The following is a 24,197-nucleotide window of genomic DNA, read 5'->3' as shown; positions in this document are numbered from 1 at the left end:
AAAAAGGTATTTTAATAACATCAATAATGTAGTTGTTTAAATAATAACTCCCGAAATAATACACATCCGCCTAGGAACCACCAAAAGGTTTCAAATTCAAAACTCAAATGTGAGCAAGTGACTGCATGGTTTGCGTTACGTAGCTATCAGCTTGTATTAGGAGATAGTGGGTTAGAATCCCATGTAGGCCAGCTTCAAGAGGGTTTTCCGTGGTTTCGCATTTTCACTCGTGACAAATTTTGGGGCTGTATCTTAATTAAAGCCAGGCCGCTTCCCTGCCACTCCTAGATATTTCCTTTCCCGTCGTCGCCATAAGACCTATCTGCGTCGGTGCGACATAAAGCAAAATGTAAGAAAACCCTCAAAAAATGGTACACAAGGGGTATTTTGAAATTATTTAAATTATGTTAATAAAATGAGTTATAAATCTGAAACTATGACACCAAAATGTTAAAAATTTCAGAATAATCTCGATTTTGGAAACGTAAATGAAATCATGAAATGTGGTGAATACCCGATGTAAATTGCAAAATTTACAAAACGCAGCAAAATTACAACTAGGTAGATATATGCTCGTGAATGCAGTACCTACCTGAGGGCTGCGCTGAAGACTCCTGCTACGAAAATACCCGGCAGACCAGGATACTGCCCGAGGGTTTTCATCACAAATAAAGGTACGATTTGATCCCTGCCTTTAGCAACCTGAAATAATCACATCCATCATGATAAAACAGAAGGAAACAGAGATAATCATACAATGCAGGGTGTATGAGCATTTTTATTTATTTATTTATTTAAACACTGCATATACAACATTTAAAAACAACATAAAATTTTAACAAAGTTAAAAAGGTAGAAGGAAAAGTTGTTAACGGGAACATAACAAAGAAAATAAAACAAAGTGAGTCTGTCTCGCTCACAAACAAAGCGATTCGTGTATAACCATATTTTTTAAAATGATAATAAGTGCCTTTATTAATAGCATCAGTGCAATAAGACTGCGGTAACAGGAGATATTCTATTCATAAGAGAAAACTTACAATGGGGTGACGTACAGTTTTGGGAATATAAATATGGGGAATATTTAGTAACGACACCTTAATAATAACCATAAAAAACTTCACAAATCAGCTATGTCTAAACCAATGTGAAACAGAAATTCGCAAATTAGCATTGCAATATCAATATTATTAAAATTCACAGCTAATTTGATTAAAATGTTCACATATTCTAACCATTAGTGGATTTCTTTGACTAACGGCCTCTAAACCGGGCAATATTTTTGGTAGAAGACCACCAAAGAGGTGGATCTCTAAGGAGGGAGAGAGAGAGAGAGTGAGTGAACAATCTCTCACTCACCCATCCCGTATTTTGGTAGGGGCTGGGAGGTGTCCCCCACGGAGGAAGGAGGACACTCTCTACCCACTCGAAAACCAAAACCTGTCTCTCTAACTTAACCCTATAAGGTTAGGTTAGTGTCCGTGGTTACAAGTTAGGTTAAGACGTAATTATGACATCAAAACCTTACTACGTGAGGTAGGCCTGCTCACGTACGTAAGACTTGACATCATAATGACGTCATTAGCCCGACGTCATTGACTAGGTGTCAATGACCGCACCAAAAATGCAAACATTCAAACTTCCCACCAAAACCGTGGGAAAATGCTGACATAGCACCCATTGTTTTAGAACACACATAGCTCTACTACGAAAAACGTTCCTGGATTAAAACGACCTGTTGTCAACGACAAAGATCTCATGAGTGACTACATCTCAATACTCAGCATCTGGTAATACTTCTGGCTGTTACGAAGGGCTACATATATATTTTTGCTAGTAGTTCAACGTCGCACTTTCAGATCGAAGGTGTTCGGCGACGCAAGGAAGGGAACGCGACGCTAATAGCACGGAAAGTTATTATTATTTCTTTTTTATGTGCGAACGGCCACCGAAGATTAGGCTACAATTCCATTTTTCTTTGTCTGAAGTTTCCTCTTCCTCCAGTATTCCTTGATATGGCCGCCACCGAGCTCCATAGCTGCACGCGCTTAAGTGCGGCCAGTATCCAGTATTCGGGAGATAGTGGGTTCGAACCCCACTGTCGGCAGCCCTGAAGATGGTTTTCCGTGGTTTCCCATTTTCACACCAGGCAAATGCTGGGGCTGTACCTAAAATTAAGGCCACGGTCGTTTCCTTCCCACTCCTAGCCCTTCCCTGTCCCATCGTCGCCATAAGACCTATCTGTGTCGGTGCGACGTAAAGCAACCAGCAAAAAAAAAAAAAAAAAAGATATGGCCGCCATGCTGTTTCTTCTGTTCATCCGTCCAGGTTCGTTCCGTATTTGCATTTTTTTCAACTTGAAGACCTTCCAATTTTTGAATTATGCCCCGAGATGTTTTCCTGTCTAACATCTTAACTTCCTGGATGTTGGACTTCTCTATATCTTTACTTACTTCCTTAATCTATGCCGTCGTTGTCTTGTTGTTCCTCAGGTAGTCGAATAACTTTTTAGTTTGTCTGGCTTTGTCCATTCTGTACAAATGTCCGAGAATTGATAACCTTCTCTTTCTTCATGGTCTCTGAATTTTTTCTCAACATTTTTGTCGACTTCGTTGTTGTTCTGAAGTTTCCAGCCTGATTCAGTCTGGATTTGACCCATGATTTTCGGTATTATTATTATTTCTAGGATCTCTAGGTTCCCAAAATTGTAATTCATCGAGAGGCATTCGCTGGCATACAGGCATTCGGTTTTTACTACAGTGTTTTAATGCCTTATTTTGGCATTCCATCAGATGCATTTCTTGTTGTAAATGTTTCTAGTCTTTCCGTAAGCTCTCTCCATTTTTAAGATACCATCTTCTACAACAGCTTTTTTATTATTTCTTCTTCTACTGCTTACGCCTATGGGCTCAAATCAAAGACCTGCACTAGGCCTTCTCGGAGGCCACAAGAAAAGTGTATTATTATTGTTATTAATATTATCATTATTAGTACTATTATAGCAGTCTTGCAATTGCAGATGATGAAGTGTTAATGGCACAAGAGTTCAACATCAACCAAAATGATCATATGAATGATAGAAATAAATGGTGTCAATCTTCCCTTTGGGGAAATTAAATGATCGTAAAGTTATCAATAAATGAAACTCAAATTCACAACGATTCATTTATTTGCATCTAACGAATCGTTTTCGAGAGACATTTGTATGAAATTTGGAGTCGACACGTGGAGGATGGAGCGAATCGAAAGGGGGGAATCTAACTCAGGGCCTGTGGAACAACACGCAACAAATGTCCAGGTATCTAGAGTAATATGATGAGACGAGGACTCTTTGATAAAATATATCATCGTTGCCGGGACAAAACCTCCTATGTGAAATATTTTAGCTTAGAACGTTGACTGGTAAGGTTCTATCATCTAAGGTGCAATACTGTGTGAATGTTGCCAAGGCGTTTTCGCTCTTCATAATATATGTGCTGCGGGTCAGTATGTCTCCAAAAAATTATCACATAGGAGGTTTTGTCCCGGCAACGACGATATGTCTCCCTGTCATGGCCTTCGATCAACGGTTGTTGACCATCAGCCATAAGATATAGCCTGCACGGTTGCTAGGTAACATTCTCTGACCATCCATCCATAACTTTCATCACTGCCGGCACGGTTGCTTTGGTTACAATTCCGTCATAAATTTTGTCGCGTCATGTTACACAAATATTCGGATGACCCCCGGGCATAAGTCATGTTTATGTTAAAAACCTGATGCATCTCACGATATTCACCTTCACGACTTATATATGAGGTCGTCAGAGAGACCTTTCTCTTAGAAGATGCCAGAGAGACATTTTTCTTAGAAGATCGGTGCTATGTATCAGGCTTAATTCTACCATCTAGGATACAAGAACTCAAGGAGAAGAAGGAACAGATATGGAGTGAATTTTGCACCAGTACTGCTATGATGACAACCGTATGAACTTCGTCGTACAGTGAATCGCTTCCCTGTGCATGGTTTTCAGCACAATATATGCAAACCGGAAAACATTCCATTCATATTGGTGTTCTCAGGCGACAATCTTAATGACAGAGTTTTGTAGCGAGTGACTTACTTATATTGCACGAAGGCCTATTCATTGTTACTTATTATTACGCAGTTACAATTTTTTTAACTTCAACGTTCTGTGCAGGAAGGCCTGAGGTGTAAGACTTTGTCACGAGAAAATTCTCAACTTTTCCAATATTGTAGAACTAGGTGATGTACCCGTGCTTCGCAACGGAATTCTCAGAAAACTGTTTTTTGTGTTTTCACCACCTGAAGTCAACATAGGACATTATAAAACGTCAGTAAAATGTTAGCGATTAAAAGCAATGTTATCAGACAAACTACTCGATCTAATGAAAAACCGCACATTTTCTCACTTTTAATGAACAGCAATACTCTGCCGATCTACAGTCGAATGTTCCAGAGCTGGAATAACCATGCTGCAAACAACCCTGAACAATCCTCAGCCATTATTCCGTTAAATGTGCACTCTGCTCATTCTAATCAGTGCCTCAGAGTACGGATTGAATAGCTGGTATGCTATGATGAACCAATGTGTTACTTACCAGTAGTATGATAAATTGTATGAACCAGAGGAATGGCACGCTAAAGAAGGGAGAGATCTAACTCCCCAGCTACTTTCCGCCAATATTCAGGCAGGCTGTTATACTCGGTATCTATCGGTGATGAGTGGAAGCAGAAGACACAAATCACATCACAATAAACAATGGTCAATGTAACGTTTCTGTTGATCAATTTTTTGAACTTTCTATAGAGCGTTCCAACCTTAAATTGTAGTACAACGTAGATGGAGCGCGCTGTTGCGAAATCGACTCGTGAAGATCACGCTCGAGTGTGACTCAAACAGGGCGTCACAGTTCCACATTTTTCGTTTGTAATTTTGTAATTTTAAGTTGATTCATTCATAAATTAATATTTCTAGGATGATAAAATAAATACAACATAGCTTAATCACTGGCGTTGCTCTCAGACATTGGACGTACACCTTCTAACATTTCTGCAAAGCCTGATGTTCCCGCTTTGGATGAAACGGGTTCGGGAGATGAACTTGAGGATGATCCGGACGATGAAGGAAGTCGTATTAAAAATTTTCATCGTCGACATTGTCCTGTAATTCGTCTGCTTTCCACAAAACTCTTTCATTTTTCTTAGCTTCGTTCACGTAATTTGCCCATTTGTCTAATGTTTTCATGGCATAAAAATTTTAGTTCAGCATTTGGAACAAAACCATGTTCATTACTCGCGTGGACTAAGGCAAATCACGGTCCTCGGCTTTTCGGTGGCCTAAGTCCCGAACTCAAATCTTCAAAAGCGGCCTGCCGTGCACTTTTCACTGTCGTATCCTTCCATTCCTTTGTCACTGTCTGCCCAATATTTACCCACGTTTCATCTGTGTAAATTATAGCTTTATTTTGTGCCCTCAAACGTTTTATCTCCCTGATATATCTGTGCCTCCAATTAATAATTTCATCGGTTTCAGTGTAAGCTGCTTTATTACCCCGTCTTAAATAACGGAAGCCTATATCATGTAAGAAGCGATACAACGTAGTTTTGGAAAATCGTGGCAAAGAATCTTCTCCATTTACGCGACTCAAAATCACGTTCAATGTCTGTGGTATGTTAGCAAATAAAAGAGAGTGAACCACCCGACGCATCTACTTCTAACAATTTCATCATACTTAATTTTTCTGTCGTCCTTCTCCTTTGTTTTTTTTCGAGAGTTCGCAAGGGACCATGTGTGTGTTCCTTCCTTATAGCATAGATCGTTCTTTCGGAACAACCTGTAGCTTTAGCTGTTTCACTGATTGCGCTGCTCCTATTCATAGTCTTTAAAAAATAATTCAGGACACTCATTATAATATTGCGTTCTATTCCCCTGAGTTTACCTACGAAAGACTTCTGTTTAATTTGACGATCCATTATACATTCTTCTGCACTTTTTCTTCGAACTAAGAACTATATATACGAGCACGAACTGACAACTACACAGACTACACAAACACAATCCACTTGTCCTCAAGAACTATACATTTATCACTGATCTTGTCCGGCTCCATGGCTAAAAGGTTAGCGTACTAGCCTTTGGTCCAGAGGACCCCGGGTTCGATTCCCGGCCGGGTCGGGGATTTTAACCTTCATTGGTTAATTTCAATGGCTCGGGGACTGGGTGTGTGTGTGCCGTCGTCAGCATTAAAAATTCATCACAGGTAGGGGCCCCATTCTTATAGACGCGCAGGTCGCCTATGCGACGTCAACACTGGAAAGATATGCACTCGGCCTCTTCGGAGGCCACACGCCATTAAATATTATATATATACATCACTGATATTTATTTAATCAATCTTATAATACTGATTAAATTAACACCACTGCACACGGCCGCCAGTATATTTAAAAGCTCAGCCAGCCGAGTCACTCGTGAAACGTAAACAAACGAGACGTTCTCCCTGTCATAAATTAAGAGATAACGAGATAGGGACTTGAGGTACGATTTTAAAATAACTTCTATATTCGAAGAGTGTTTGCTTTGCTTTAACCACGTCATGATCCTTCTGCACATTTTCTTCGAAATTAGATCCCCACGCACGAGCACGAACTCACGAACCACACAAACGAAATACACTTTCCCTCAAGAATTGTACATATGTCACTGATAGGTATTTAATCACTATTATACGTACTACTGACGAAATGAGCACTGCACTGCATGCGACTGTCTGGAAATGTTAAAAGCGCATGTTTGGGAGATCACTACCGGTACTTCAGCCAGCCAGCCAGCCAGCCAGCCGAGTCACGCGCGAAACCAAAATTCAAGGAGATATTCTTCCTGTCACAAATTAATAACTAAGCAAGATAGAAACTTCGGGATTGTTTTAAAAATAACTTCCATATCTGAAGACCATTTGCCTTGCTTTGACCCCCCCCCCCATGCAAATTCAATTGGGAAGACGCTGGCCAGCGACTGACTTTTTCGTGCCTACACATGAAATTCCCTGAACATGACTGAAAATATAGCACATACTGCATTTTGTTAACATTTAAATTTAAAAATAAACTTATCTACATCGAGCTGAAATGTTTCTTTACCAGCAGTGAGGAAATTAGGAAAAGAATGAATATATAATAGGAGTTATGGCATGATAAGTTCTATGCAATGAAGATTTTGCATTTGGCGAAACTTTCCATTATATTAGCATTTGAACACTAAATTATTTTTTTGCATTTTGTTTGTTAACGGCATCAAATGCGCCTTGAAAGTCTGTAAATAACACGATATTCACCCATTTTAACCGATAACATACTGATTCACGGATGTTTGGCAAACCCGCTGCATTAGAGTAGGACAGCGCTACCCGCGAAACATGGGAGCAGGAAAGAGACGGAATTATCCCATTACTGCTGTACTGCAATTTAAGGTTGGAACGCTCTATATATTGTAGGCCTTCACAGTTAGTTTTCTTCCGACTCCGTGATATTAAAGCATATTATGAAATTATTTATAGCGTAGACTGTAGTTCCTTATTCCCAGACTAAACATAGCGATTTTCATTAAATAACCTTCAGCCGTTTTCTCATCATGCGCGTACATAAATTCATACGGACGGACAGACAGACGAACAGACGGATAGACAGAAGGACAGAGAGACATTGCGGCAAATGAAAAGTGTATTTCCTTGTTACTGTGGACGCGAACGATACAGAAATAAAATAATTTTTAAATATTGTGCAATGTACAGACAAAACTCTTATTTCAAATATATACACTGTAGATAGTATGGGTATGAACTGAAGTTTTTCTTACCTTAGTTGTAATTGGATCACAATCGTAGAAGGTTGCGTACATCAACAAACCAACGTACACGGCGACAAGATTACAAAGAATTCTTCCGCAGATGTTAGAGATCCACGCAGCTCTGAAATGATATACGAGTTTACCATCTACACCGATATTATAAAGAACAGGAAGTTTGTCTGTGCGTGTCACCCATTCAATTTGAGTAATACAATCCTTATTAAAAAGCCTATTTCTTCAAGAGAACTCATCAAGAAGGTAACTAGTATTACAAAAGTAGGGCAAGTCGGGAACGAGGAAACTGGCATTGCAATTAGGGTCACGCAGCTGTGAAGACCGTATATCGTGGTTTCCCACTTTCACACCAGGTAAATGCTAGAGCTTTACCTTCGAACACCTATGTGTGTCGGTGCGACAAAAATCCAAGTGAAAAGAATATTTCTGTACTTAACTAAGCTGCCAATGAATTGTCCGTCACCTTCAACAACTGCTTCGGGACTGCGGGCGTCTCCTTGCCCAGTATTGGTAGCTAAGCAGAGGGGTGAGTGGAAAATTCTGTGGGGAATGAACTCTGTTCCGTGGAGAGAAGAGGGGTATGCTGCTTCTTCATGTTATAATGTGTTTGTGTATTAAGGAGTGAATGCCAGGTAAATGCATGCTTGTTTAATAGTGTACGTTCTTTTACTGGTACGTTATAGTATTAAATGTGTTCTAATTAGTATTTTTGAAAGACCGAAGAACTTTAAATTTAAGTTTGCAGCATGATGTCATCACACCCTTGTGTAGTGTTAGAACATGACAGAGACTGAGTGTACAGTGACCAGGACGTTACGCTGTTACATTACTGAAGCTGACAGTGGACATACTGGCAGACTGTGGTTCAAAGAGCTTAAACAGGAAAACAGAACAGTGTATATCCAGGCTGAAAGTTCCATTTTCTGAGTACGTTACAGCCAGAACTTGGCATAACCGTGTAGTACCCTACGCTTTTTTTTAAATATTTATTGATTGACCTATATTACCATGATCATTACTTGATTCTGTAGTTTTATGCTAGTCAAAATTAAAACACTTCAAGCTCCAACTTTCTTCAAGATGAATTCGCTCAGAAGGAATTTATGGATGAAAATAAACACCATTTTCTGGCTTGACTCACGCTAAATGTGATAAAAAATGTTTGTTATTTGCTTTAAGTCGCACCGTCACAGATAGTTCTTATGGCAACGATAGAAATGGGGAGGAAGCGGCCGTGGCCTTATTTAAGGTACAGCCCCAGCATTTGCCTGGTGTGAAAATGGGAGACCAGGGGAAAACCATCTTCGGGGATGCCGACAGTGGGATTCGAACACACAGGAAAATTGAACAGTGTACATCCAGGATGCGAGCTCACAGCTGCACGCCCCTAAGCACACGGCCAACTCACCCGGTACGATAACAATTAAAGCGACAAGTAAATAGATTTGTATAAAAACGAGCATAAATGAAGGATTTATAATTAATTATTCTATGCCGTAATTTGAACATTAAGTGCCAAGAATTTGATCATCAAAATTTGATTGTTGAAAGTAAAGTTCAAGGATATGGTGAATGTTGAGCTCTCTCCGATTATCCACACTGAAATCATTGGATAGAGAAGAATGGCGGAGTATGGTGCACGAGTTAGAGGGCTGAATTTCTTAGTTACGACCCCTCAGCCTTGAAGCAAAAACAATAAGAGAAATTCCCATATATACGTATTCAAGTGCATCTTCTCCGTAACTCAGAACCAAATTCAGTTGTGAAATTCTACATGTGGACGGACTATTATTGTTTCTCAGTTTTGACCGTAATGTTCCTAAGAATATAAGTTCTAAATAAATAAATAAATTACAAAGTAAACATTCAACCGTGTATCACTATCCATGAAACCTAAAGGTTTGTATTTATAATATACAGGATGGTCGGAAACAATGTGAACCGGGTATATGATCGTTAGAGTGTTGGCCATACTGATAGATAATTAGAAAAAAGTAAATAGATATCTCGCGACGTTGCCATTATATCAGCTAATCAGGTTGCTTTGTAGGCGATTTCATATGGGCTTTGCGAGGCGGTTTTGCTAGACCTGCAGTTGGCTTAAGACCAGCTTGAGAGCGCCTTTAGAAGAAATAACTCTCCAGGGGAGGGACTTTAAGAAAAACATCACTGTTGATAGGCTCGACCCACAGGACGCACTCTACGGTGGCACTGGCTAAACCCCACGGCGGGTTAGTGTTTGATGCACATTTCTCGGCATAACTCTCAAGCCTGACCGAATTAAGTAAAGATTTAGCAACACCGCCTCTTACAGCCCATTTGAATTCACACGCGAAATGATGTGATTGGCTGATTTCGGCAGCTGATGAAATGACAATAGCGCGAGTTTTCGACGTATTCTTTTATTTCAAGTAACATTTCAGTATGACCAACGCTGTAATGTTCAAATAGTGCTTCCGACAATCCTGTATATATTTACAAGAGCAGAAAAGGGAACCAGCAGATCCAAGGAGTGAGAAAAGCTTAAACACAGACTGGAATAACAGACTGTCAGGAGATTGAACAAAACTTCAAACCTGTTAATGAGAAGGGATAGACGAAAGGTAATAAAATCTGGACACAAAGAGGAGGAAATATCAGGATGAAAGTCTGAAGAACTATTGGAAGTCAAGGAAAGAAGGGTCAAGATGAATGCACAGGGTTACTTTCCGTGATTTTTAGATGACTAAAATCTAAAAGATTCTAGGAGAAAATAACGATGGTAAGGTGGAGGGAGATAAGAAATGAATTGGAGGAGAAAAGAGAGTTAAGTTGTTGGTTGTTATTATATAATTTATGTGAAATACTCACTGTTTCACTGATCGCATATTAGGAAGACTGAGGTAGCGTTGAGTCATGCTCTGGAAGAAGGTGTGCAACATAAGTTCATTGGCGACACCCCCAAACGCAAGCGACCAAAATGTGTATCTTATCGTGGGGTCCAAGTCAAAACTGCAATGAGGTAATAAAAAAAAAAGAGCTAAAATTTTTTAATTAAGATGGATGCATTAGTACTATTACTACCACAGTAAAAGTTATCCATGACAGAACTGCAATGTACTGTAATTTGTTCCCATTATTCACACATTTAAGGCCGAATTCTGTTGCATCGTGGTTTGTGTGATTAGCTGCCACACCCAGAGGCATGGGTTCCATTACAGGCTCTCCCACGAAATTTGAAAAGTGGTACGAGGAATGGTATTTCGTCCACTCAGCCTCGGGAGGTCAACTGAGTAGAGGAAGTTTCGATTCCCACCTCAGCCATCCTCGAAATGATTTTCCGTGGTTTCTCACTTCTCCTCCAGGCAAATTCCATGATGGTACCTAACTCAAGGCCACGGTAGCTTCCTTCAACCTTCCTTGTCTGTCCCTTACAATCTTCCCATTCCCCCACAAGGCCTCTGTTCAGCATAGTAGGTGGGGGCCGCCTGGGCGAGTTAATTTTCCTCCTTACGAACAGTATCCCCGACCAAAAGTCTCACATTCCCGGACACTGTCCTAGAGGCGGTAGAGGTGGGATCCAATGCTGAGTCCGCGGGTAAGTCCTACCCTGGAGCTTAAATGGATAAGGAAATAAACAATGAAAGAAAGAAAGAAAGAAAGAAATTCATAGGTGTAACTAGAAGCGGAGATAATTACAAGTACAGTTAGGATACTCTATTGTGAAATATTCTCCTAATCCTTTGTTAAATCATACAAATGTGTTGAAGTTACATCACGATTCTTGTTGCACTTTATTTAGGCAAAAATCTGTCAATGATAGATTTACATTCCTTTACCCCTTCGGAATAGATTTAAATCGTTATATACATGAGGGATCTTGCTAAATTAAGGAACGATTGAAAATTCCCCTTTCACGTGGTAAAGGAGTTTTTTCATGTGAAAACTTTATCCAAATCCGAAGTTATTCAGTGGACCCAGGCACTGAAAATTCAGTTGTGATATTATACGGATGGACGTCCATATTTTCCAGTTTTGTACATAATGTTGTTAAGAATAGCAATTCTCTGATCAAAAAATATCTTGCTCTGTGGTGCAGGTAAGTTTAAGCTTGACCAATCGAACACTATTTCCGTTGTACTCGCCGTATATTCAATCTTTTTTGTTCTCAGCGTAGATATTATGTGACTGCCATCACTAACAGAGACTAAATATGACACCTGGGTACTTTCAATGGGAATGGAGCGAAATAATATTGAGTAATATTTTTTCCTGTGTTTGTTTAGGTAAAAATATGTAACATGTATTCCGACTTGTATGCTGGTTTAATTTAATATACATTTTGCAAATTAACATTTGAAGGAACTAACTTGGGTGCTTCTAGACGATCGCCAGCTACACCCCTCTGCACGACAACGCTTGGTCCACCAACATCAATGGTTCCTTTGATGAGCGTGATTATGAGGGATGTGTAGATAAATACAGCCTGGATGACGTCCGTCCACACCACCGCCTTGAAACCTCCCTGAAAACATGTTGTTATGCATGAATCATAAGACAAACCAGAACAATAACTTCCAGTATCTGAGATTATTTAAGATCTGTTCTCTGAGATAAATAAATACATTCAGCACGATTAATGATTAATAATTATTATAATTACTGGCAGTGTTCAGAAAAGTATTAGGAAGAAAGCAAATGTGCTGAATTACAGTTATTTTAGAAATATTCATCTCAATTATAAATTAAATTATTCAACAATTAACTAACAATTTACAATTACTTCACAGGACGCCAATCTGAAGGATACCGTTGATTATTTGCACTGTGCTGAAGTGATACCGAAGTTTGCTAAGGACAAGTTATTGATTCACTTTGTGTTCTTTTTTGTTCTCAGCGTAGATATTATGTGACTGCCATCACTAACAGAGACTAAATATGACACCTGGGTACTTTCAAAGTTATCTTTCCAAAAAAAATTATTTTGTGACTTTTCTCATTCAAATAATTTTCCCTTTACTTGACAAAATACAGTGTCTGCAGAAAGTTTAGTGACAGGTCTAAATTTTGTTAATCCGCATTTGTCCCTAAAGTTGCAGGATTTCAGCCAATATTTCTCATGATATTATAGACGTCCTACTTACGTGTTTTCATTTTAAGTTTGGCTGGCTTAGCTCTAATACTTTTGGATATGGAATGATTTTTCCGTTTGTTCAACAGGGCCAAAAACTCTGTTTTTCTAATTAAAATTCTTTCTGTACCGGTTTGTACACCTCTACGCCGCACATTTGAATTTTCCGCCTTAAAGTACTCCACTACAGCTGAAACTCTGAACTTTACAACTGAGTTCATTCAACCGTTTATCAGAAGATGTCACTGTGTTAATTTCGATTGTGTTTGTTTACCTATTATCAAGAAGTGTGTACATTCTCTCACAGATGTCTCTACCAAAAACTATGATCATGCACCCTGGTGCGAAGTGAAGGAACTTTTTTGGAGATATTTTGTACTCATAAGTTTTCCTTTTTTTTTGTTTGCTAGGGGCTTTACGCCGCACCGACACAGATAGGTCTTATGGCGACGATGGGATAGGAAAGGCCTGGGAGTTGGAAGGAAGCGGCCGTGGCCTTAATTAAGGTACAGCCCCAGCATTTGCCTGGTGTGAAAATGGGAAACCACGGAAAGCCATCTTCAGGGCTACCGATAGTGGGATTCGAACCTACTATCTCCCGGATGCAAGCTCACAGCCGCGCGCCTCTACGCGCACGGCCAACTCGCCCGGTCATAAGTTTTCCTATCACTAGATTTCGTTCTTTCATTTGTGGGTTGGCAATATAAGTCTTTTCTTTCCGCCAGTTTTAAAGTTAGCCAATCATAAATATCTGTCATTAATTTTCAGCCAATAGTATCCTTATTCTCCAATTTTAATGTGTATGTTTTGGTCAACCAATCAACGCCTGTGGGTGTGTCTTAGTTATTCATGAAAGATCTCCAATCTTCCATGAGGGTTTAAAAACCGCTGATTTTCATGGCTCGTCGCCACTCGTACAACATCTAGCTTAGTGTGTGGAAGAACAGCAGGAGGCGGGAAGCGCCTCTTTCATCAGTCAGCAGCCCTTCAAAAAGTTAATGGCCGTTTAACATCTTTATTTTCTTGCTAGCTCAGCAGTTTAACCCCCGGGGTAGGTTCGAAACCCTTTTCAAAGTATCCTACCTGTTTAAAAATGTTACTTAGTACCGGCTTATGTAAACATTTTCTTATTACCTTAACTGTAAATCGGGGATAGAGTGTGCTTTAACCTCTCGAGCTCCCCTTTAATTTGGATTTGAGGTGACTACGTTTTCCTAACCGATTTTATTCTCTTCATTGATGTGTTAAATTATTTTTCTGATACTAGTCACCTCCCTAGTGTGGGAATAGCCCCTGTGTAATCGGCCTAATGCCCCTTAGGTTTTAACAAGTTGCATGTAGGAGTGCAACCAACGCCTCCATTCATATTGGTATTTTGGGCTATTTCATTAACCTATTATTTTTCTCTAAAGGCCCGGTAGGCTGGGTACGAAATACCCCTGTTTAATTCGTCTAAGCTGCGCCTCGATGGCAAGTGGTTGTATAGCTTTGTATTGCCTTTAATGGGCTTGAAAGATTGAGAGCGGGTCAGCTCTTTATGTTGTTGTGGTAAAAGTGCCTCAGAGATGCTTGAGATGTGAAGGTGGGAGCAAGTGCTCCATGTTATGAGGGGTTTTCTGCTCTTTGGTAATTTGTGGTTGTAAGCTGAGAGCTCAGAAATTGTTAAACTTTTGGGGCTCGTAGCCCAGAATTTTTAAAGACCCCTCAACTTGTGCTTTCGTTTGTAAAGTTACTTTGTACCTGATTTTTCTTTGTTATTTCACCTAGTGATAATTGTTGAATCATGTTGTCCATTGAAAATATAACCTTTATTTAAATTTTAATTAATCTTTCGGCCTTGTAATTAGACCCATTCCAGTCCGCACCTTCTTTCAGCTCTGCCTTCCACGGATAACTCCGTAACACTTTCTTTCTCCAGAACTGCTTGCCCTACATCTATGAAACTGTTACTACAGCTTTGTTATGGAATAACAGTTATAAAAATAATAACATAACCTGGGAAAAAATAGTACTCTTTTGGCTGGCTGCCAAACACGGTTTTTCCCAGTAAATTTCGTGGTAAAAATAGAGCAGTTCTGTTCCGCGCTAAATCACGATTGGCAACAGTTAGACCAATTCGTACGTCACAGCTGTTTGCATTCTTATTTGTGACGAATACGCACAGCGCACTTTCTCGCGGCAACAATTTGTTGAGTTATCGGGGAACAAAATTGCCCAATTTTATCATGGAATTTACTGGAATAAAACGTTTTTTTGACAGGCGACCACATGAGTAAGAATTCTTTCCCCAGGTTGTATTATTATTTTTTGACTGCTATTCCATAATAAACCTGCAATAAAACTTCATAGATGTAGGGCAGGCAATTTTGGAGAAAATGACAATTTTAATTGGGAAAAATATAGTTTCTTAGCCATGTTTACAAAGCGGAAAACATTCAATCTGCAGAAGTGTTAGATTTAAAGCAGTGAAATTTTAACTGAAAATCCATAAATAAGATGTCTAATAATACCATGTAAATCATTGACTGATATGGTGTAATTTTAGGGACGAATGCGAATTCGACGAAATTTTGACCTATCCCTAAACTTTCTGTAAACACTGTAATTTGTTCTTAAAATTCTCAGCGCTGGCTTTTGAGCTCTTTGGGGTAAATTACACTCTACACTTAATGCAAAGGCGCTCTACAAGGGCACTTGAAGGAATACATTTGTTTAATTGTAAGAATTCCTCCAGCAGGAATTAATACTGTAGGGTAAGTCTGATCTCGTTGTTAGTACAGGTAAAGTAAGAAAGTACCTCATCCAACTGCCTGCTGTCATTTCTTGTTGGATACAGTACTTTTCCATCCATCTCTTGGCACAGGCAGAGTAAAGTGTAGCTTCCACCGAAGTCCCAGTCAACATCCATGGCCGTGACAATATGGAAGTTGCTGGTTTGTGGATAGTGCTGAGTAATGACATTATAGCATGACTAGTGCATCTGAGTGTTATGAAGAGAGCTGCTCATAGGGTCAGTTGTGCTGCAATATTACTTTCTGACCCAGTGAGGAAGCAATGGCAAACTCCCTCACTCCTCATCTTGCCTAGTACGCCTCATTTTGGTGCTTCCATTGGTTTTTGGGGTTTCCTTATAACCGCATAACCTTTTTTGGTGCTATTTGAGGATCCAACCAGCCTCTCGGCTGATAATCTAACAGACACAGACCTCATCCAAAACCGGTAAAACTACTGCTTTCGCCTTAGTAGACTTGAATAGTAAATTAATTTCACGTTTCTGCTTCCTTGAGATATATATCGATCACTAGAATGTAACTATTACAATTTTATTTAACGAAGTACGTTATGAGTAAAAATTACAAAGAATGTAACTGTTACAAGTAATTGGATTAATTTACTCAGTTACTTCCCAACTCTGATTACCGGTTGTAATCAGTAAAGGACCGTACATAAAATATTGAAGAATTCTTTTCTACATAATTCCACGCAGGGAGTTGTAAATATATTTCAACGTTTTGATTATCACCTCATAGTCAGTCCTGTATGCTGGCGATATCCTACTGGATTTTGAAGAGCGTCAACAATTTCAAGATCATGTTAAGAAATGGACTTAAGAAGTGGACTTCCACTGAATACCAAGAATACGGAGTATGAGGTGTGTGGTCTGCAGGCGCATTCAGATACATGGATAAGATCTGAATTATGCAGAGTATTTTAAGTATCTTGGTTCTTAGGTGTGACACTGTTCCAGACGACCGTCAAAGAGTAAACACTGCCTGGGTCAAGCAGCAGTAAACTACATTGTGTTCTCTGCGATCGTCGGATACCAATCAATCTGACTCCCAAGGTTTACAGGACTGCTGTTCGCCTAGTCGCTCTGTATGGCTCTGAATGTTGGACAGCAACAGTAAAGCACGAACAAGCACTGCATATGAAGGAGATGGGCCTGATTTGCTCGTCATTTGGACTGACCCATCTAGATCATGTCACGAACATAGGAATCCGGAAAATCATGAGATTTGCTCCGACCGTAGACTAGATGCGTGAGACCCAACTTCGGTGGTATGGCCACGTATTGCGTAGAGGAGTTTCATTTATTGTGGAATTTGCATGATATTAACCGAATCAGTTGTGTCTAGAATTAATATCATCTACGCTGAACAAGTACTACTGCTACACACTTCGATCAACTGCAAAATGTATTTTTCATAATTAAGGTCGACTGTTTCGCTGTTCCGCTTATTCCCTTACTCCAAACGATCATGATAAGTTAATTATTACGTATTGATAAACATGCAGCCAAGAGTTGATAATGACTGAGTAATATTGTCACTGGCGTCATTCTAATATGTTTATGTTTCAAATCCCAGCCAATGTAGCTTGGAAGTTTTAATGAAAATAAAGGATCACTATAACATGGTTCAATTTCTTCATTTAACCGGACATTTCGCTGCTATAATCTCCCGTTTCGAATATTACACTTCGAAACAATATATAGAAGAAATTAAAAAATTATTTAAAGAGGGTCTGTTCAAAAGCCGCTATTTCCACTATGAAAATTTTATGGAAAACTCCAGAAGGGTATAATGAAAGGCACAATGGAAAGTACTCCTGATCGGGTATGCTACAACTTTTGAGGAGTTTGTGGTCGGAATTGTTCAAAGCATTTGATAGTAGTGTATTCATATACTATAATGAATATGGATGAAATGTCGAAATTGATTCTTGTCTTTTATCTTTAGAACAGGCACTTCTCACTCAGTAGAATAAATATAGTGTGCAATATGCGTAATAATCTAGATTAAATAGTAATTGAATGTTCAATACAACGCTAAAGGTATTTGTAATTATTATACTATGCCCATTTAGCCGACTCTAGGCACTTACCACACATGTGTAGAAAATACAGATGATGGATACAAGGGCTGATCCGTAGTGCAGGCTTTCCCCAGTAACTGGAAAATAGAGTGGCATGTATATTATCAAAGAATTTACTTCACAACTCACTACAACGCGAGAAGTCCCTTGTTCGAACAACGGAAAATAACCGTCGCATAGAACACATAGGTAGGGAAATCATACGTATTATTTCAGTAGTATAGATCCCTTTTGCGGTATCGTGACAAATGAGCATTCAAAAGAAAAATAATAGAAATTAGCATCGACGAATTGCATGATCATTTCATAAATATCTATAATTACTACTAAAAATTAAAAATTGTACGAAGTGTGCGATTTGCAAATACTGTTGTTGTAGGAAAATACGCGCCATTTTTGCTGTCCACTTCATATTTTGGCCGCTGGCTCCGCATGTTTTATGTCATTATAGCATGCTGTAATTATCAGTTAATAAAAGAATGATCGTGAAACCAAAAATTACTTCCAGAACATTCGTCATCCTCTAGACAAGGAAGGTGGCAGCCGTGGCTTAAATTAAGTTTCAAAACAAGATGGAATTATGTACGGTAGGGGTAGAATATCTTCCATTTTACTGATCTTCATAGCACTTCGGATTCTTAATCGGGTGACCAGAGTTCTGCCACGAATACAAGATTAATGTTATGAACGGGCTATCGTACCAGTGTATTTTCTACGAAATCTATTTGGGTATTCAAGTTCAGCTCTAATCTCTCCAAGATGGTGCTCAGTGCAATGATGTCTTCGCTAGATCCTACACCTGTATTGTCAGCCTCAATTTTTGCTAAATTTTCCCCTTGATTCCCTTTTTTATTTTGCATGTGAATATTTTCGGCCCATTTAAAATAAGACATAATATTCTGTAATTCGCGCATTCTGTTGCATCTGTTTTTCCTGTAGCAACACTCCTTCCTTCTATGGATTAAACGTGCAAGTTTACAGTTTCATAGCATTGCACTATGTTATTGAACATTTCATCCTTGTGTTCCGGTCACGATTTTAAAGTTAAAAAGTTTTCTTAGCAAACAAAGTACGGGTCCCCGTACTACGAATAACGTGAAATTAAGTAATTTCCTTAATTTTACCGATAGTTGAGGGGTTAAAGGGCCGGTAAATGTTTCAAACTGTGAGTTTTAGATAGATATATAAAACTAATAACCTTTTATCGCTTGGTTCTTTACGATTGCTTTCTGGTTCAAATCGTAGCCAAACGAACTTACATACATAAATCTTTCTGTAATGTGTTCCTCGCTTTTATTCTGGAAAAATATCTACACCGAATGTGGTTATAAGAACTTAAGTGAAATTCTGCATTCACTCACATTAGCGCTCGTATTGGTTAAAAGGGGAAAACTGCTAATCTAATCGGCCGAATAACGATGGTTAAGAAAAAGGATTGTAATTTTTAGGAATATGTAAAGAATATATTCTCATACTTTATTACATTTTATTAACCTAAAATTCATAGCTCATATACATAGGATGTTTCAACTGTAAGTTGCTTGCTTGGGCTAGAACTGTCGAATTTTACCATAGTTGAGCTGGAATTTTGTCAGGTTCTGGTATTTTTCTTGAGTTCCAGTGGTGCTTAAATTCACTTCTCATGATAGGAGGGCCTAGTTCATCACCTGTGTCTAGTTCGTTTTTCTATGTACTCATCCACGTTAGTAATATTTGCACGTTTGTACATTTCCACAATGCACTACCTCCTTTACCTTTTATGAGATTGGATTTCATTCTAGCATTTAATTATAGCCATTTGACGTGACTGTGTTCTCTTGAAGCTTCCCCAATCTTCATATTATTCTCTATACTTAGGCATATATCATTCATCCATTTTTCTTTTACCTCTCTATATTTCTGGGTTACTGCTATTTAAACCTTGGATGTAATTAGCTGTTCGGGAACTTGATGATATGCACGATTCCTGAGAAGTAATGTAAAGACTTGAGGATTAACAGAAACTTGAATTTATCTCTGCAACTAGAGTCCGTTGCATCATGTAGCATTAATCAACGTACTCGCCTAACAAGATAGTAAAGTGCTGTAAGTTACATCCAGTGTCTACTGTACATTTAAATCGTACATTCAGAGAGCAAACAACTCTCACAAAGTCATCAAAAAGGCAAGAACACTGGTGGATACCTGATGCAATAGTTTGACATGAACTGCACAATATGGTACGAGACATTTGAACTGAAGCAGTAGACCTGCACATAGGTTACGAAGGGTCTAAAGTGGTATATTTTGTAAAAATGCTATTTCTGTGGTAACTCATATTATAAATATCCCATGGACCCAGGGAGCAACGTAAGAGTCATTTCATTTGGATTGACCATTCTCAGTTTTAAAATTGTAGGCACGTACCATTGTTAAATTAAGATTACTACAATGAGAACCTACATGACAACTTGTACTTAAAAGTAAGGTACCTACTTGATATTTTGTCTATATTAATTTTCAGTTTTATAATTTCTTAGTGCGTAAATATTTTATGGGTACAGTTGCTTAATATAATGTACTGTATGTAATCATGAAATAATTTCTCATACCATTGTGCAGTAATGTTGTGAAAAGTGGTGATATGCTGAACTGAGATATAATTATCCATAACTATTCTTTTTGGAATATTAAACACGTCATAAGAGTGTACATTATTTCTATCAAATATCGTGTTTCAGTTCCAAATATTGGAATATGTTTTAGGATATTATTTTTGAAAAATATGTTAGTGCATACAAACATTGTATTTCAAAGAGTTTGAATCATTCGGACAATGAATAATTCGTTCTTTTTACATGAAGATGAAGTATCCCTGGAGATTTTCTCATCACTCCTTTTAGATCAAACTTTTGAAAAATCTTGCGTACTTATAAACAGATCTCCATGAGTTGTATGCATCTGAACAGAGACGAAAGGGGATTCAGTTAAAGCATCAGAATGGAATACTTTGTTCAAGAAAGAAGGAGAATATCTGAATTTCTGGGAGACAGTTAACACGCCTCATAACATACATAGTAAGATGAGACACAAACTACAATCCCTTAATACTCACATAACCATGTGCAGAGGTCTGTAATACTTATTTGCAATCCCGTTTATCTGGTTACTCCAATGAAGATCATTCCGTATATTAACACCTAGGTACTTATAGTGATCCAATTAGCTACTAAAATACCATTAACATAGCAATCAGAACTTGGAGGACTTCTCCACTTTATGAAACATATAACCTGGCCATTCACCTCGTTAACCATAGTTCCATTTCCTGCTGTCCGCCTCATAGCTTTTGAGATCTGTCTGCAGTCGCTCACAATCCCGTGACCTACTTATAACTTCGTTCCTTATTATTTAAGAAAGAAAACACAGAGGTCCAATAAAACTACCTTGCGGGACCCCCACACCTTTGGTCATTACAGGATCAGATAATGCTTAACCTAATCTAATTCGGTGAGTTATTACAATAGGCCTCAATTCTTGTCAATCATCTTCTGTGGTCTTCCCTATCAAAGGCCAATAGCGGTACAATCAACCTCCAGAATCTAAAATATCTGCTATATCTCCCGTAGACCTACAAGTTGTGCTTGCCAGGAATAACCTTTCATAAACCCGAACCTTCTTCTACAAAACCAATTAGTTATTTCGCAAACGTGTCTAATATAATCAGAATGAATGCTTTTCCGAAGCTTACATGTAACACACGTCAATGTGATTGGCGTACAATTATCCGCTTTTTATCCATCACCCTTTACTTTATACACTGCGGCTACAATTGCAACACTTCTTTCATTTCGTGCAGCTCCTTCATGCGAGCGGTAATCAAATAAATCTTTAAGATATGACACTATATCCGAACCCATTGCTTTTAGTATATCCCCAAGGATCTTATCAATCCCAGCTACTCTCCTAGTTTTCGACCGTTTCATATACGAGGTGGTTCTCGAACGCCGTACTTTCTACTTGTAAATGTCCCGCATGCACGAGTGATGAATGGGATATCTACCGACTGATTTTCACAGGGAACTACTGCCAGCGGACAGTTTACGTCAGAATATGAAGAGGTAAGAAACGGAGTGTCGCTCGCAGCATGTTACTCAGCGCTACAGGTCTAATGCACCCCTTGCATTAGTAAACCTCATTTTCTACCGCATATTTCTAGGCTGGTGTATGGTACAGCCGCGCTATATTTGCTGTCTGCATATCGGCAATGGCTAGTGTGAACAGCAGCGACGAATACATTTTTGCTAGTTGCTTTACGTCTCACCGACACAGATAGGTCTTATGGCAACGATGGGACAAGGAAGGGCTACGAGTGGGAAGGAAGCGGCCGTGACCTTAATTAAGGTACAGCCCCAGCATTTGCCTGGTGTGAAAATGGGAAACCACGGAAAACCATTTTCAGGGCTGCCCTTGAGGCGGTAGAGGTGGGATCCCTCGCTGAGTCCGAGGTAAGAGCCAACCCTTAAGAGTAAACAGTTGATGAAGAAGAAGAATTATGTTAAATAAAGAAAATATAGGAAAGATTTAGCATATAAGACAACAAAAGATAAGGGTGTATTATGTCCGAAGACAGGTCCGAACCTCCGCAGTGGTGGGCCTGAGCCGGAGTGTATGTACGGTAAGGTGGCCAGTTCCTTTCCGCTCCTCCATTCCCTAACCCCCCACCAACAGCGCGTGGCAACCCATCCAAATCTTGACCATGCCCAATTATAAGACAACATGGCTTGTACAATTAGCATTTAAAAAAAGTAATTCCCAGTTCCAGCTGGCTAAATTGGAATAAAAGTGGGGGTGGGAGTGACTGTCCCTTCTCACCTCACCTCCTAAACGCCACTACTGTTTGTAGACACGCCAAAGATGCAGTAAATGAAATCGAATAACTTATTAATTTATACACGTGTAGACATTCAACTCGATAAAAGAGTTGGTTGTATGGAACAAAAACTAATACTGTTCGGCGAAATATGTGTGTGTAGGAGGCGTACGTCTGTCTCGAGCTTCTGTTGCACTCCGACCAGGTTGTTCAGTTTAAAATAATGTCTGCGTATTCACCGCTGCTGATCACACTAGCCGTTGCCGATATATAGACAGCAAATATAGCGCGGCTGTGCCATACACCAGCCTAGAACTATGCGGTCGAAAACGATATTTACTAATGCAAGGGGTGCATTAGACTGGTAGCGCTGAGTAACGAGCGGCGAGCGACACTCCTTTTCTTATCTCTTCATATTCTGACGTAACATGTCCGCTGGTAGTAGTTCCCCTGTGAAAATCAGTTGGTAGGTTTCCCATTCATCATTTGTGCATGCGGGACATTTATAAATGGAAAGTACGGCGTTCGGGAGCCAGCTGGTATAATATCAAAGGAAAATGTCTGGACTTCACCATAATTAGTAACATCTTGTACCCAGGCATTATCTTTATCCTCCTCGGGCCCACGGTCCAAGCAAAATAGTTTTGAATACAAATTTTAGAATTTTGGGATGCTAGAAATATCAGTTATACAAAAAAGTCACGATATTGAATTTGAAAATATTTACTGCCCCAATACTGTATGTAACCTATAGGTTACAGTGGGTCTTAATGTTGGTCATGGAAAAGTATGGGATATTTTCTTTGTACAATGTTGGGTACTTTATAATGCACTAAAGTTAACATCTGTTCTCTATATTAAAATACCTCAAAATAAATGGAGAGAAATAAACTTTCATACAAATTTAGGTTGAATGAGTCAACGCACTAAAAGTACACAAGTCAAATACAACAAATGATAATTCATGGAAAACTTTGTAGCAGTTCCGATTTGAATTCACACACAGAAACACCTTACAAGTGGAACACATGGCCCTACATTTAGGACTGTCACACCCTGGCAGACGGCAGCGGGAAGGTTTCACATTTTCCGGGATTTCTGGCAGATGATCAGCATTATTTTTGCTGAGGCTGTCGTGAGGTAGAGATGTTTTTGCCTTCCTTTTTGAGGGGAACATTCCAAATGTGGTTCTGTATGTTTCATCTTTCTCTTCCATCTCAACTTGTGACTGTGAGTTCATTAGTGAGTGAGCCACCTCTACTCGAAAGGCCAAAATGTCAAGCTTCTCCCTCTTGGGTGTTTTTTCTGCAGTTTCAGCTCGTCTATGTTCTATCCACGAAAAAGCCAGAACAAAATCAATCAGGTGGAATATCAATCGTAAGGTCCATTTTTTGGTACGAGCAAGAATTCGATACATTGCTATAACTCGATCTAAAAAAGCCACTCCTCCCATATTTTCATTGTATGAGAGGACACTCTGAGGATAATCTACAAA

At 39.1% G+C, this 24,197-nt stretch overlaps 1 protein-coding gene across 1 annotated transcript in view; it reads right to left on the bottom strand.

The window, feature by feature from the left end:
- LOC136866867 (sodium-coupled monocarboxylate transporter 1) overlaps nucleotides 1–24,197 on the bottom strand; it is a 100,476-nt gene that overhangs the window by 55,640 nt on the left and 20,639 nt on the right. The window contains exons 6-10 of the mRNA XM_068226876.1: nucleotides 17,860–17,927; nucleotides 12,215–12,369; nucleotides 10,716–10,856; nucleotides 7,860–7,971; nucleotides 593–702 (exon numbers count right to left, since the gene is read on the bottom strand). Of these exons, the coding sequence (XP_068082977.1) occupies nucleotides 593–702; nucleotides 7,860–7,971; nucleotides 10,716–10,856; nucleotides 12,215–12,369; nucleotides 17,860–17,927 (586 nt within the window). The remainder of the gene's footprint in view (nucleotides 1–592; nucleotides 703–7,859; nucleotides 7,972–10,715; nucleotides 10,857–12,214; nucleotides 12,370–17,859; nucleotides 17,928–24,197) is intronic.

The sequence above is a fragment of the Anabrus simplex genome, chromosome 3 (genome assembly GCF_040414725.1).
Source record: "Anabrus simplex isolate iqAnaSimp1 chromosome 3, ASM4041472v1, whole genome shotgun sequence".
Classification (NCBI taxonomy): Eukaryota; Metazoa; Arthropoda; class Insecta; order Orthoptera; family Tettigoniidae; genus Anabrus; species Anabrus simplex.
Note: the sequence above shows the minus strand (reverse complement) of the source record. Positions and strands in the feature narration are given on the sequence as shown.